Below are 13309 nucleotides of genomic sequence, written 5' to 3' on the forward strand. Positions count from 1 at the left end.
ATATTTGTACCAGAAGACTAGACATCGAAATTAAGCTGAATTCTTTAATAACAATTTAAGAAATGCTCTTTTCAATGTTAAAGTAAAGAATATCTCCGAAAATATGCAAGTTAATCTTAATAATAATTTAAATATTCCATCAAGACTACAGAGACGTCGAAAATTCAAATTCATATTGCATTTAATTTAAATTAGACTTGGAAGAGGCTTAACTCTATCAAGACTGCAAAGACATTGAGAAAGACTAAAGAGACATGGAAAATTCATATTCAAATTGTATTTCATTCAAATTAGACTTAGAAAGGGTCTCCTCTATCGAGACTGTAAAGGCATTGAAAAGACTAGAGAGACGTGGAAAATTCAAACTGCATTTAATTCAAATCAGACTTGGAAGAGGGCCTCCTCTGTTGAGACTGCAAAGACATTGAGAAAGACTACAGAGACGTGGAAAATTCATATTCAAATTGCATTTCATTCAAATTAAACTTGGAAGAGGATTTCCTCTATCGAGACTGCAAAGACATTGAGAAAGACTGCAGAGACGTGGAAAATTAAAAATTCAAATTGCATTTATTTCAAATTAGACCTGGAAGAGGCTCTCCTCTATCGAGACTGCAAAGACATTGAGAAAGACTACAGAGACGTAGAAACTTAAAATTTCAAATTGAATTTAATTCAAATTAGATCTGGAAGAGGCTCTCCTCTATCGAGACTGCAAAGACATTGAGAAAGACTACAGAGACGTAGAAACTTAAAATCCAAATTGCATTTAACTCAAATTAGATTTGGAAGAGGCTCTCCTCTATCGAGACTGTAAAGACATTGAGATAGACTACAGAGACGTGGAAAATTTAAATTCAAATTGCATTTATTTCAAATTAGACCTAGAAGAGGCTCTCGTCTATCGAGACTGCAAAGACATTGAGAAAGACTACAGAGACGTAGAAACTTAAAATTCAAATTGCATTTAACTCAAATTAGATTTGGAAGAGGCTCTCGTCTATCGAGACTGCAAAGACATTGAGAAAGACTACAGAGACGTAGAAACTTAAAATTCAAATTGCATTTAATTCAAATTAGATTTGTAAGAGGCTCTCCTCTATCGAGACTGCAAAGACATTGAGATGGTTTTTTTCCTATATTGTATTCCTGAAAAGTCTTATTTGGTTTGTACATTCCTGTATCGGTCTTCTTATGAAAATACAAGTTTATTTTTACACAAAGTTCTGTATGGAAGTCAAAGCTTTGAATTCAATTTAAAATCAGGCACTCCATTTCAACGAAAAATGATTATATTAAAGTAAATTGACATTATTTTGTCATTTTTATAAGCTTTCGGCAACTTTAGAGATTTCTGGCGCGGAATCGCTCTTACTTAGTCCTTTCTTAAGAATCTTTTCCAGCTAAATGCTTCAAAAATGTTTCAGCAAAGGTATGATTGTCAATAATACAGATCTTAGGTATCAACGTCGGCACTATTGAGTATCCAAAATTGGGCACCAATTTCAGAACAATATGTACTTTTATCTAATTACATTAAGCAGTCCGGTATAACAGTAAAAATATTTAAGTTAATCTAAATCAGGCGTTCCCAATCTACCAACCATATATATGTTCACTGTAAGCAACTTTAGACAACACTGTTGAGTAACAGAGTGAATGGGGGGGGGAGGGTGCGATAATCATTGGGGCTTAAGCATTAACATTAAAGATGGTATCTATTTTGATTTAAGTACAATCGTTTTATTAAGAAGTAAGAATCCATTAAAAAATGTGACGGATTATAATCCAGCTTCTTCCGGAGCATTCTTCTTGAAGATGAAGACACAATACATAGCTGAAAGATAAAGATAAAACTGTCAAAAATATCTAATATCATACTGGCTGGCTCAAAGTTGTCTAGGAGCAACATTTCTTCGCAGAGATTAGCACAGACCTCTCCCAAAATCAATTAATAATAGTAAGAAGTAATTCAAAAGTGTTTAATGAATACAGAGAACTTAAGTTGGAAAGTAATTATTATTGTATTAGTACAATATTATTGCAACAGTAAGAATCGACGAGGCCATGTTTTTCCAAAAATACCAACCATAGCATCGAAATCCAACGATTTCATAAGAGTCTTTTCTCTAAACATCAAGATCAGATCACTGCGCTGTTCGTCACCTATTGTTGATTTTTATTAGCTTTAATCAGGCTTAGTGCAGAAAAGAATCTTTCATTCTTTCACTTTAGCAAAATTGCTTTTTTTTTTCTAAGTCGGTAAGGGTAAAAAATAAGGTCTTCAGTGAGGTCACACTCACAAGAAAATTCGGTGGCATTATGAAAAATTTCATCAAAAGCTTTGCCAATTCGCATGTCTATAACTTTATTTTGCGTAGCTACAATAAGACCAGTAGCTCTAGGGAAAACTAGGTCTATCACTTGCAGCTGCTCAGACAGAGTTTGTGGCAAAAAAATTTATTGGATGAAGCGTAAATAAAAAATTCAAGTGTCTGAAGACTCGTTATCAGTTTGTGTGCCTGAGCTGCCGATTATCCGTCACTAGATCTTTTGGTAATTGATGAAACGGCCAAAATAGTTTGCAACGGAAATTAAAAACGCTCTTATCCGTCACTATCCGTCCCCGATTACCCGTCACTAGATCTTTTGGTAATTGATGAAACGGCCAAAATAGTTTGCAACGGAAATTAAAAACGCTCTTATCCGTCACTATCCGTCCCCGATTATCCGTCACTAGATCTTTTGGTAATTGATGAAACGGCCAAAATAGTTTGCAACGGAAATTAAAAACGCTCTTATCCGTCCCCGATTATCCGTCACTAGATCTTTTGGTAATTGATGAAACGGCCAAAATAGTTTCCAACGGAAATTAAAAACGCTCTTATCCGTCACTATCCGTCCCCGATTATCCGTCACTAGATCTTTTGGTAATTGATGAAACGGCCAAAATAGTTTGCAACGGAAATTAAAAACGCTCTTATCCGTCACTATCCGTCCCCGATTATCCGTCACTAGATCTTTTGGTAATTGATGAAACGGCCAAAATAGTTTGCAACGGAAATTAAAAACGCTCTTATCCGTCACTATTCGTCACTAGATCTTTTGGTAATTGATGAAACGGCCAAAATAGTTTGCAACGGAAATTAAAAACGCTCTTATCAGTCACTATCCGTCCCCGATTATCCGTCACTAGATCTTTTGGTAATTGATGAAACGACCAAAATAGTTTGCAACGGAAATTAAAAACGCTCTTATCCGTCACTATCCGTCCCCGATTATCCGTCACTAGATCTTTTGGTAATTGATGAAACGGCCAAAATAGTTTGCAACGGAAATTAAAAACGCTCTTATCCGTCCCCGATTATCCGTCACTAGATCTTTTGGTAATTGATGAAACGGCCAAAATAGTTTGCAACGGAAATTAAAAACGCTCTTATCCGTCCCCGATTATCCGTCACTAGATCTTTTGGTAATTGATGAAACGGCCAAAATAGTTTGCAACGGAAATTAAAAACGCTCTAATCCGTCACTATCCGTCCCCGATTATCCGTCACTAGATCTTTTGGTAATTGATGAAACGGCCAAAATAGTTTGCAACGGAAATTAAAAACGCTCTTATCCGTCACTATCCGTCCCCGATTATCCGTCACTAGATCTTTCGGTAATTGATAAAACGGCCAAAATAGTTTGCAACGGAAATTAAAAACGCTCTTATCCGTCACTATCCGTCCCCGATTATCCTTCACTAGATCTTTTGGTAATTGAGGAAACGGCAAAAAAATTGTTTGCAACTGAAATTAAAAACGCTCTTTGAAAAAAACGCCAAGTGAACAAAAATTGCCCTCTGACACTGATTCAGGAATAGTAACTATTATTTTGTTTTGTTGCGAAGTTTATTGTGAAAAGAAATTAAATGTGTTTTCGAGAAAACCTGAAACCCCTCGAAAATCGCGTCAGATCAAATTGGAAAGTATACCATTGAAATCAGCATGGTCAAAAACCTTATTAAGCAAAATTACAGTCCCTCTTCTCGTTGAACAACAAGGAAGATCACTTTTTTTGCATTGGTTTCACTGATCTGTCTCCCGTTTTTTTTTTTTTTTTTTTTTTTTTTTTTTTACTCAGCAGGCCTAGCGGGCTACCAGAACATTATAGAAAGATGCTTAATGACTCATTCCAAAGCTATTTTACACATCTACGTGCTTTTCATAAACTCCGCCATCTGTAAGTGCCATAGCACTAAAATGACGCTTTTTATGCCATTTCTCAAGGATTGGCACTAGCGACTACCAGAGCATCGTAGACGGATTTTTTATAGCTCATATAAAAGATATTACTCATATCTACGTTTTTCCTATAAATTCCAGGTTATGTAAGTTCCAAATGGCACTAAAAACAGCACTGTTGGTGTCATGTCACAAGTGGAAAATGGGGGGCAATTGGGGAAGCAGAATTCATAAGAGTGATGTTTAATGGCTCATTTGAAAGCTATTGTTCATATATACGTGTTTTTTTTTTACATCAATTTTACCATTCGTAAGCGTGATATAGCACTGAGAACAACACTTTTGATGCCACTTCTTAAGTGGAAAAGCTCTGAAGTACAAAAAAAGTCAATAGTTTTAATCGAGAAACCTTAACTAGAGGTTTACGAGAACCCCTCCCATACGACCCCTCCCAGCCCCCTTAGTTTGATAACTTGATAACAAGAATTTGATAATGGCTCTGGGCTCCACCTGTCCTTTGCCAAAATAAACCTAACCCCTCCCCTCTCAGACACCCTCCACCCTACTTCTCTTTCCCAGCATCATCTTGCCTCACCATTCCTCCCTATAAATAACACTCCCAATTTGACTTCACCTCGTATCACCAGGAAACCTCCCCCCCCCCTGTACTTTATTCCTCGTGGGTATCCTACCAATGTGACTCTGGTTTGAGAGTTCCTACATGCAAAAACTATCCTGTAATAAATAGTTCGCGCCAAAAATCCTCCGCATCATCCCACAGTTCAAATTTAATACCTGCCTAAAGAATTACTGAAACTCAACGACAGTCACGTTTCCACAGTCGCTATAAATTTCCAAAATTTTTAATCATATCAAATCTACGTAATAGCTGTTACAGAAGTACAGTCCTATGACTAAAGGTCTCTTCGTTTGTCAAATTATTCAGAACTAGCTGTTGGGGTGGCGCTTCGCGCCACCCCAACACCTAGTTGGTGGGGGCACTTCGTGCCCCCCCGCGCGCGTAAGTCGTTACGTGCCATTATAGTTATGTCCCTGTGTATCACCTATTAATATAGATAGATTTATATATGTGTTTTGAACTACGTAAAACTTGCGAATATACAACATTCTTGGCTTTCCCATTGTCTGTGCATATTCAAAGCCTTATATACTTATAATGACGTCATATGCAAACGCTCTTTTTACAAACAAACAAATATGCATACACACAACTCGTTTTATATAGATAACTAGCTGTTGGGTTTTATATAGATAACCAACTAGTTGGTGGGGGTGCTTCGCGCCCCCCCCCCAACCACCTCCGTACAAGTAAGTCGTTACGCACCGAATTAGTTACGCACCATTGTAGTTGTGTCCCTGTATCCCACCTGTGAATATATATAGATATATATATATATATACTAGCTGTTGGGGTGGCGCTTCGTGCCACCCCAACACCTAGTTGGTGGGGCGCTTCGCGCCCCCCAAGCCCCCCCGCGCGCATAAGTCGTTACGCGCCATATTAGTTACGCGCCATTGTAGTTGTGTCCCTGTGTCCCACCTGTGAATAGAGATAGATATAAATATATGTTTTTAACTACGTAAAACATGCGAATATACAACATTCTTCGCTGTCCCATTGTCTGTGCATATAAATAGATTGTCAGGTTTACTGACTCTTGAACATGCAACATATAATTGTCCATGGGAAAAACAATCCGTATTCAGATCTATACCTCATTATTCTAATGATGTGTCCCTGTGTCCCGGTCGTCATTTATATTCCCTGTGTCCCGATCGTCATTTGTGTCCCGGTGTCCCAGTTTGTTATTTCTCTTTGAGTGTCCCGGTCGTCATTTATATTCCCTGTGTCCCGGTCGTCATTTGTGTCCCGGTGTCCCGGTCTGTAATTTCTATTCGAACAATCCCTGTGTCCCGGTCGTCATTTATATATCCCGCCTGTGCCCCCGGCGTCCCCGTTGTAGTTGTGTCCCTGTGTCCCGGTCGTCATTTATATTCCCTGTGTCCCGGTCGTGATTTGTGTCCGGGTGTCCCAGTCTGTAATTTCTCTTTGAGGTTCCCGGTCGTCACTTATATTCCCTCTGTCTCGGTCGTCATTAGCGTCCCGGTCTGTAATTTCTCTTTGAGTGTTTTTTCTTTTTAGTTTTTTTTTAGTTTTTTACCTTTTTTCTTTTTTCAGTTTTCTTTTTCTTCTTTATTTTTCAGCGTCACTATGAAGTACATATCGACGAACCTTTGTTTTTTTAACTTAAATCTGGTAGGCATTGATGACCTTATCCAAGTCAAAATCCCAAACCCAATCATCATCGCTATCATTTTCAGTTTTGATATGTTTTGACTCTCGCTGTCCAGGTGGATTTTCATCTAACTGCGCGGTTTTGCGTTCGTTAGCCGCAAGCCTGTTTTCTTGCTGTTCTTGTGATTCCCCGGCACGCTTTCTTTTCTTACTTTCTCTATCAGCTGCAAGCCTGTTTTCTTGCTGTTCTTGTGATTCCTCGGAACGCTTTCTTTTCTTACTTTCTCTATCAGCAGCAAGTTTTTTGGCATAAGCTCTTTGAGCAGCTTCCTCGGCTGTTGCCATTGTAGGTTCTTCAGTCATTTTACAATTAAACATTTTTCCGTGAACAAAGTCTTAAATACCGTTAATGACGTCACCGTCATAGCAAAAATGACGACAACTAGTTTCATAACGTCAGCCGACACAGAAACATGACGTCACCTGATCCACAGACAGACAGACAACTTATTTTTATATATATAGATATATATATATATATATTTAACTACGTAAAACTTGCGAATATACAACATTCTCGGCTGTCCCATTGTCTGTGCATATAAATAGATTGTCAGGTTTACCGACTCTTGAACATGCAACATATAATTGTCCATGGGAAAAACAATCTGTATTCATATCTATACCTCATTATTCTAATGATTGCCCTTGAGCTTTGTTGATGGTGACTGCTAATCGAACATTCCCTGTGTCCCCGTCGTCATTTATATATCCCCCTGTGCCCCCCGTCGTCCCCGTTGTAGTTGTTTCCCTGTGTTCCGGTCGTCATTCACGTCCCGGTGTCCCAGTCTGTAATTTCTCTTTGAGTGTCGCGGTCGTCATTTATATTCCCTGTGTCCCGGTCGTCATTTTTGTCCCGGTCGTCATTTGTGTTATGGTGTCCCGGTCTGTAATTTCTCTTTGTGTGTCCCGGTCGTCATTTATATTCCCTGTGTCCCGGTCGTCATTTGTGTCCCGGTGCTTTGTTGATGATGATTGCTAATCGAACATTCCTTGTGTCCCGGTCGCTTTCTCTTTGAGTGTCCCGGTAGTAATTTATATTCCCTACAAGTTGTTGGGGTAATGCTTCGCGCCAACCCAACACCTAGTTGGTGGGGCGCTTTGCACCCCCCAAGCCCCCCTGCACGCGTAAGTCGTTACGCGCCATATTAGTTACGCGCCATTGTAGTTGTGTCCCTGTGTCCCACCTGTGAATAGAGATAGATATATATATATATATATATCTACTAGCTGTTGGGGTGGAGCTTCGCGCCACCCCAACACCTAGTTGGTGGGGCGCTTCGCGCCCCCCAAGCCCCCCCGCGCGCGTAAGTCGTTACGCGCCATTGTAGTTGTGTCCCTGTGTCCCACCTGTGAATATAGATAGATTTATATATGTGTTTCAAACTACGTCCCTCTGTCCCGGTCGTCATTTCTGTCCCGGTCTGTAATTTCTCTTTGAGTGTTTATACCTGTGTCCTGGTCGTCATTTATATTCCCTGTGTCCCGGTCGTCATTTGTGTCCCGGTATCCCAGTCTGTAATTTCTCTTTGAGTGTCCCGGTCGTTATTTATATTCCCTCTGTCCCGGTCGTCATTTGTGTCTCGGTCTGTGTCCCGGTTGTCATTTGTGTCCCGGTCTGTAATTTCTCTTTGAGTGTTTTTTCTTTTTAGTATTTGTTAGTTTTTTACATTTTTTCTTTTTTCAGTTTTCTTTTTCTTCTTTATTTTTCAGCTTCACTATGAAATACATATCGCCGAACCTTTGTTTTTTTAACTAAAATCTGGTAGGCATTGATGACCTTATCCAAGTCAAAATCCCAAACCCAATCATCATCGCTATCATTTTCAGTTTTGATATGTTTTGACTCTCGCTGTCCAGGTGGATCTTCATCTAACTGCGCGATTTTGCGTTCTTTAGCCTCAAGCCTGTTTCCTTGCTGTTCTTTTGATTCCTCGGCACGCTTTCTTTTCTGACTTTCTCTATCAGCAGCAAGTTTTTTGGCATAGACTCTTTGAGCATCTTCATCGGCTTTTGCCATTGTAAGTTCATCAGTCATTTTAAACTTAAACATTAATAGATTTCTACGTGAACATATATGTCTTAAATATCTTGAATGACGTCACCATCAAAGCAAAAATGACGACAACTAATTTCATGACGTCAGCCGACACAGAAACATGACGTCACCTGATCCACAGACAGACAGACAACTTATTTTTATATATATCTATATATATAAAAATAAGTTGTCTGTGTGTGGATCTGTGGATCAGGTGACGTCACGTTTGTTCGCATATGACGTCTGAATTATTTCACACTAATACAAAAGAAGAAAAAAACTAAAAAAGGTAAAAACTACAAAAAAAACTAAAAAGAAAAAAAAACTAAAAAAGCTAAAAAACTAAAAAAAACTAAAAAAAGGTAAAAATCTAATAACTAAAAAAAAACTGAAAAAAATAAAAAAAGGCAAAAACTACAAAAAAAATAAAAACTAATAAAAAAACTAAAAAAGCTAAAAAACTAAAAAAACTAAAAAAAACTAAAAAAAAGGTAAAAAACTAAAAAAAACTAAAAACTAAAAAAGAAAAAAACTAAAAAAAGGAAAAAACTGAAAAATAAAAGAGATAAAGAAAACTAAAAAAATATGAATAAATATATATAAAATTAAGTTGTTTGTGGGTTATGTCTGTCTGTCTGTCTGTCGAGTGACGTCGTGTTTGTCCGCATATGACGTCTGAATTATTTCACACTAATACAAAAGAAGAAAAAAAACTAAAAAAGGTAAAAACTACAAAAAAAACTAAAAAAGCTAAAAAACTAAAAAAAAAATAAAAAAAGGTAAAAAACTAAAAACTAAAAAAAACTGAAAATACTAAAAAAAGGCAAAAACTAAAAAAAAACTAAAAACTAATAAAAAAACTAAAAAAGCTAAAAAACTAAAAAAACTAAAAAAACTAAAAAAAGGTAAAAAACAAAAAAAAACTAAAAACTAAAAAAGAAAAACTAAAAAAAGGAAAAAACTGAAAAATAAGAGAAAAAGAAAACTAAAAAAATATTAATAAATATAAAAAATATAAATATAAATATAATATAAATTAGCAATCAACAAAGCACCGAGACACAAATGACGACCGGGACACAGGGAGTATAAATGACGACCAGGACATAAGTAAAACAAAAAACTAAAAAAACTAAAAAAATGGTAAAAACTACAAAAAAACTAAAAACTAATAAAAAAACTAAAAAATCTAAAAATCTAAATAAACTAAAAAAGAAAAAAAAAGAAAAAAGGAAAAAAATAAAGGAGAAAAACAAAACTAAAAAACGAATGTATATACAGACCGGGACACCGGGATACAAATGACGACCGGGACACAGGGAATATAAATGACGACCGGGACATAGGGACACAACTACAATGGGGACGCCGGGGGGCACAGGGGGATATAAATGACGACCGGGACACCGGGACACAAGGAATATAAATGACGCCCGGGACACTCAAAGAGAAATCACAGACTGGAACACCGGGACACAAATGACGACCGGGACACAGGGAATATAAATGACGACCGGGACACAGGGACATAACTACAAAGGGGACGCCGGGGTGCACAGGGGGATATATAAATGACGATGGCGACTCAGGGAATGGTCGATTAGCAATCACCATCAACAAAGCTCAAGGGCAATCATTAGAATCATGAGGTATAGATCTGAATACGGATTGTTTTCCCATGGACCATTATATGTTGCATGTTCAAGAGTCGGTAAACCTGACAATCTATTTATATGCACAGACAATGGGACAGCAAAGAATGTTGTATATTCGCAAGTTTTACGTAATTAAAAACATATATATATATATATATATATATATATATATATATATATATATATATATATATATATATATATATATATATATATATATATATATATATCTATATTCACAGGTGGGACATAGGGACACAACTACAATGGCGCGTAACTAATATGGCGCGTAACGACTTACGCGCGCGGGGGGGGCTTGGGGGGGGGGGGGGGCGCGAAGCGCCCCCACCAACTAGGTGTTGGGGTGGCGCGAAGCGCCACCCCAACAGCAAGTAGATATATAAAAATAAGTTGTCTGTCTGTCAGGTGACGTCATGTTTCCGTGTCGACTGACGTCATGAAGTTAGTTGTCGTCATTTTTGCTATGACGGTGACGTCATTAAAGATATTTAAGACATATATGTTCACGTAGAAATCTATTAATGTTTAAGTTTAAAATGACTGATGAACTTACAATGGCAAAAGCCGATGAAGATGCTCAAAGAGTCTATGCCAAAAAACTTGCTGCTGATAGAGAAAGTCAGAAAAGAAAGCGTGCCGAGGAATCAAAAGAACAGCAAGGAAACAGGCTTGAGGCTAAAGAACGCAAAACCGCGCAGTTAGATGAAGATCCACCTGGACAGCGAGAGTCAAAACATATCAAAACTGAAAATGATAGCCATGATGATTGGGTTTGGGATTTTGACTTGGATAAGGTCATCAATGCCTACCAGATTTTAGTTAAAAAAAACAAAGGTTCGGCGATATGTATTTCATAGTGAAGCTGAAAAATAAAGAAGAAAAAGAAAACTGAAAAAAGAAAAAAAGTAAAAAACTAAAAAATACTAAAAAGAAAAAACACTCAAAGAGAAATTACAGACCGGGACACAAATGACGACCGGGACAAAGGGAATATAAATAACGACCGGGACACTCAAAGAGAAATTACAGACTGGGATACCGGGACACAAATGACGACCGGGACACAGGGAAAATAAATGACGACAAGGACACAGGTATTTAAGAAAATCGTTCAAAGACAAATTTTTAATTGTAAGAAGACCGTTGAAAGAGAAATTTCTAATTGTAAAATGACTGAAGAACCTACAATGGCAACGGTACCACCATCGAAGTAGATAACCAGTGGGTTGTTCCATATTCCCCATTATTATCAAAAACATTTAATGCACACATAAACGTTGAATACTGTAATTCCGTAAAGGCAATCAAATACATATGTAAATACGTCAACAAAGGCAGTGACATGGCAGTTTTTGGCTTGCAGCCCGAAATCAAAGATTTCGACGAAATCATATAGTATCAGGCTGGAAGATACATAAGCAGTAATGAAGCTGTTTGGCGAATTCTTTCATTTCCGATACATGAACGTAGTCCAGCTGTTGTTCACTTAGCGGTACATTTACAGAATGGTCAACGTTTTTATTTCTCGGAAACCAACGTGCAACAAAGAGCCCTGAATCCACCGGATACAAAATTAACAGCTTTTTTTTCGCTTTGCAAAAATGATTCTTTTGCAAAAAAACTGCTGTATACTGAAGTGCCTTCGTATTACACGTGGAATACTAAAAATAAAGTATTTGAACGTCGAAAACAGGGTAAGTCAGTCGACGGCCAACCTACCATCTTCAAAGATACCACGATAGGAAGACTCTAAACCGTTCACCCCAATCAACATGAATGCTTCTTTCTACGCCTGCTTTTGGTGAATGTACCCGGTCCGACATCCTTTGAGTATTTGAGAACTGTAAACGGTACTATACATGACACTTACCGTAGTGCATGCCAAGCTCTGAATTTATTGGAGAATGACCAACACTGGGATAACTGCATCAATGACGCGTGCGAAACGTCAACCCCAAGTCAAATTCTTGCATTGTTTAGCATCATTTTAACAACTTGCTCTCCATCAGCTCCAACAGAGTTATGGGAAAAATATAAGTCAAAAATGTCCGAAGATATACTCCATCGAAAACAGTTACAGACGTCAGATATGACTTTTGATTTTACATCAGAAATTTATAACTACAGTTTAGTTATTATAGAAGATTTGTGCGTACGTATGGCAAACAAACCTCTTCAGGATTTGGGAATGCCTTCACCTAACCGTATCGCTGCTGTTTCGACATGTGTAGAATTGGATCGTGAACAAAGTTACAGTACGAGTGATCTATTGTCGTATGTACAAAATAACATTTCCAAGTTAACGTCGGAACAAAGAGACATTTATGATACGATAGACTCAATTTCAGGACGTATACAACTACCTGCTGATTTCTGTAATTTAGTGACGTCCAAAAATGAATTGATCGAAAAAGTATTTCCGAATATTCTAAAAAATAATAAAATAATAAATGGCTAAGTGAAAGAGCGATTCTCGCACCCAAAAATATAGACGTCCACGAAATCAACAATATTGTTTTGACCAAGATTCGAGACCAGGCAGTCCTTTACAAGTCAGTCGACACAGTTTTGGAACCAAATGAAGCGGTTAATTATCCATCTGAATTTTTAAATTCCATAAATCTTTCAGGGTTTCCACCACACGTACTACAACTAAAAATAGGCGTACCAATAATACTTTTAAGAGATATCAACCCACCAAAGCTTTGCAATGGCACGCGACTTGCCGTAAAAAAAACAATGGAAAACCTAATAGAGGCCACAATCTTGACAGGGCCTTTTGAGGGTGAGGCTGTTCTTATTCCTCGCATTCCCATGATTCCAACGGATCTGCCTTTTCAATTTAAAAGATTGCAATTCCCAATTCGATTAGCATTTGCAATCACCATTAACAAAGCTCAAGGTCAATCATTAGAAAAATGTGGTATAGATCTTAATACTGATTGTTTTTCCCATGGACAATTGTACGTTGCATGTTCGAGGGTCGGTAAACCTGACAATCTATTTATATGCAGCGACAATTGGACAGCGAAGAATGTTGTATATT

The 13309-nt window shown here is 37.6% G+C and overlaps 1 protein-coding gene across 1 annotated transcript in view; it reads right to left on the bottom strand.

Moving 5' to 3' along the window:
• Positions 1-1721: 1721 nt before the first annotated feature.
• Positions 1722-13309, bottom strand: part of LOC136038562 (mRNA cap guanine-N7 methyltransferase-like) — a 62549-nt gene continuing 50961 nt past the window's right edge. Inside the window, exon 8 of the mRNA XM_065721733.1 lies at positions 1722-1837. Coding sequence (XP_065577805.1) covers positions 1782-1837 — 56 coding nt within the window. The 3' untranslated portion in view covers positions 1722-1781. The remainder of the gene's footprint in view (positions 1838-13309) is intronic.

This window comes from Artemia franciscana, chromosome 18 (assembly GCF_032884065.1).
Source record: "Artemia franciscana chromosome 18, ASM3288406v1, whole genome shotgun sequence".
Taxonomy (NCBI): Eukaryota; Metazoa; Arthropoda; class Branchiopoda; order Anostraca; family Artemiidae; genus Artemia; species Artemia franciscana.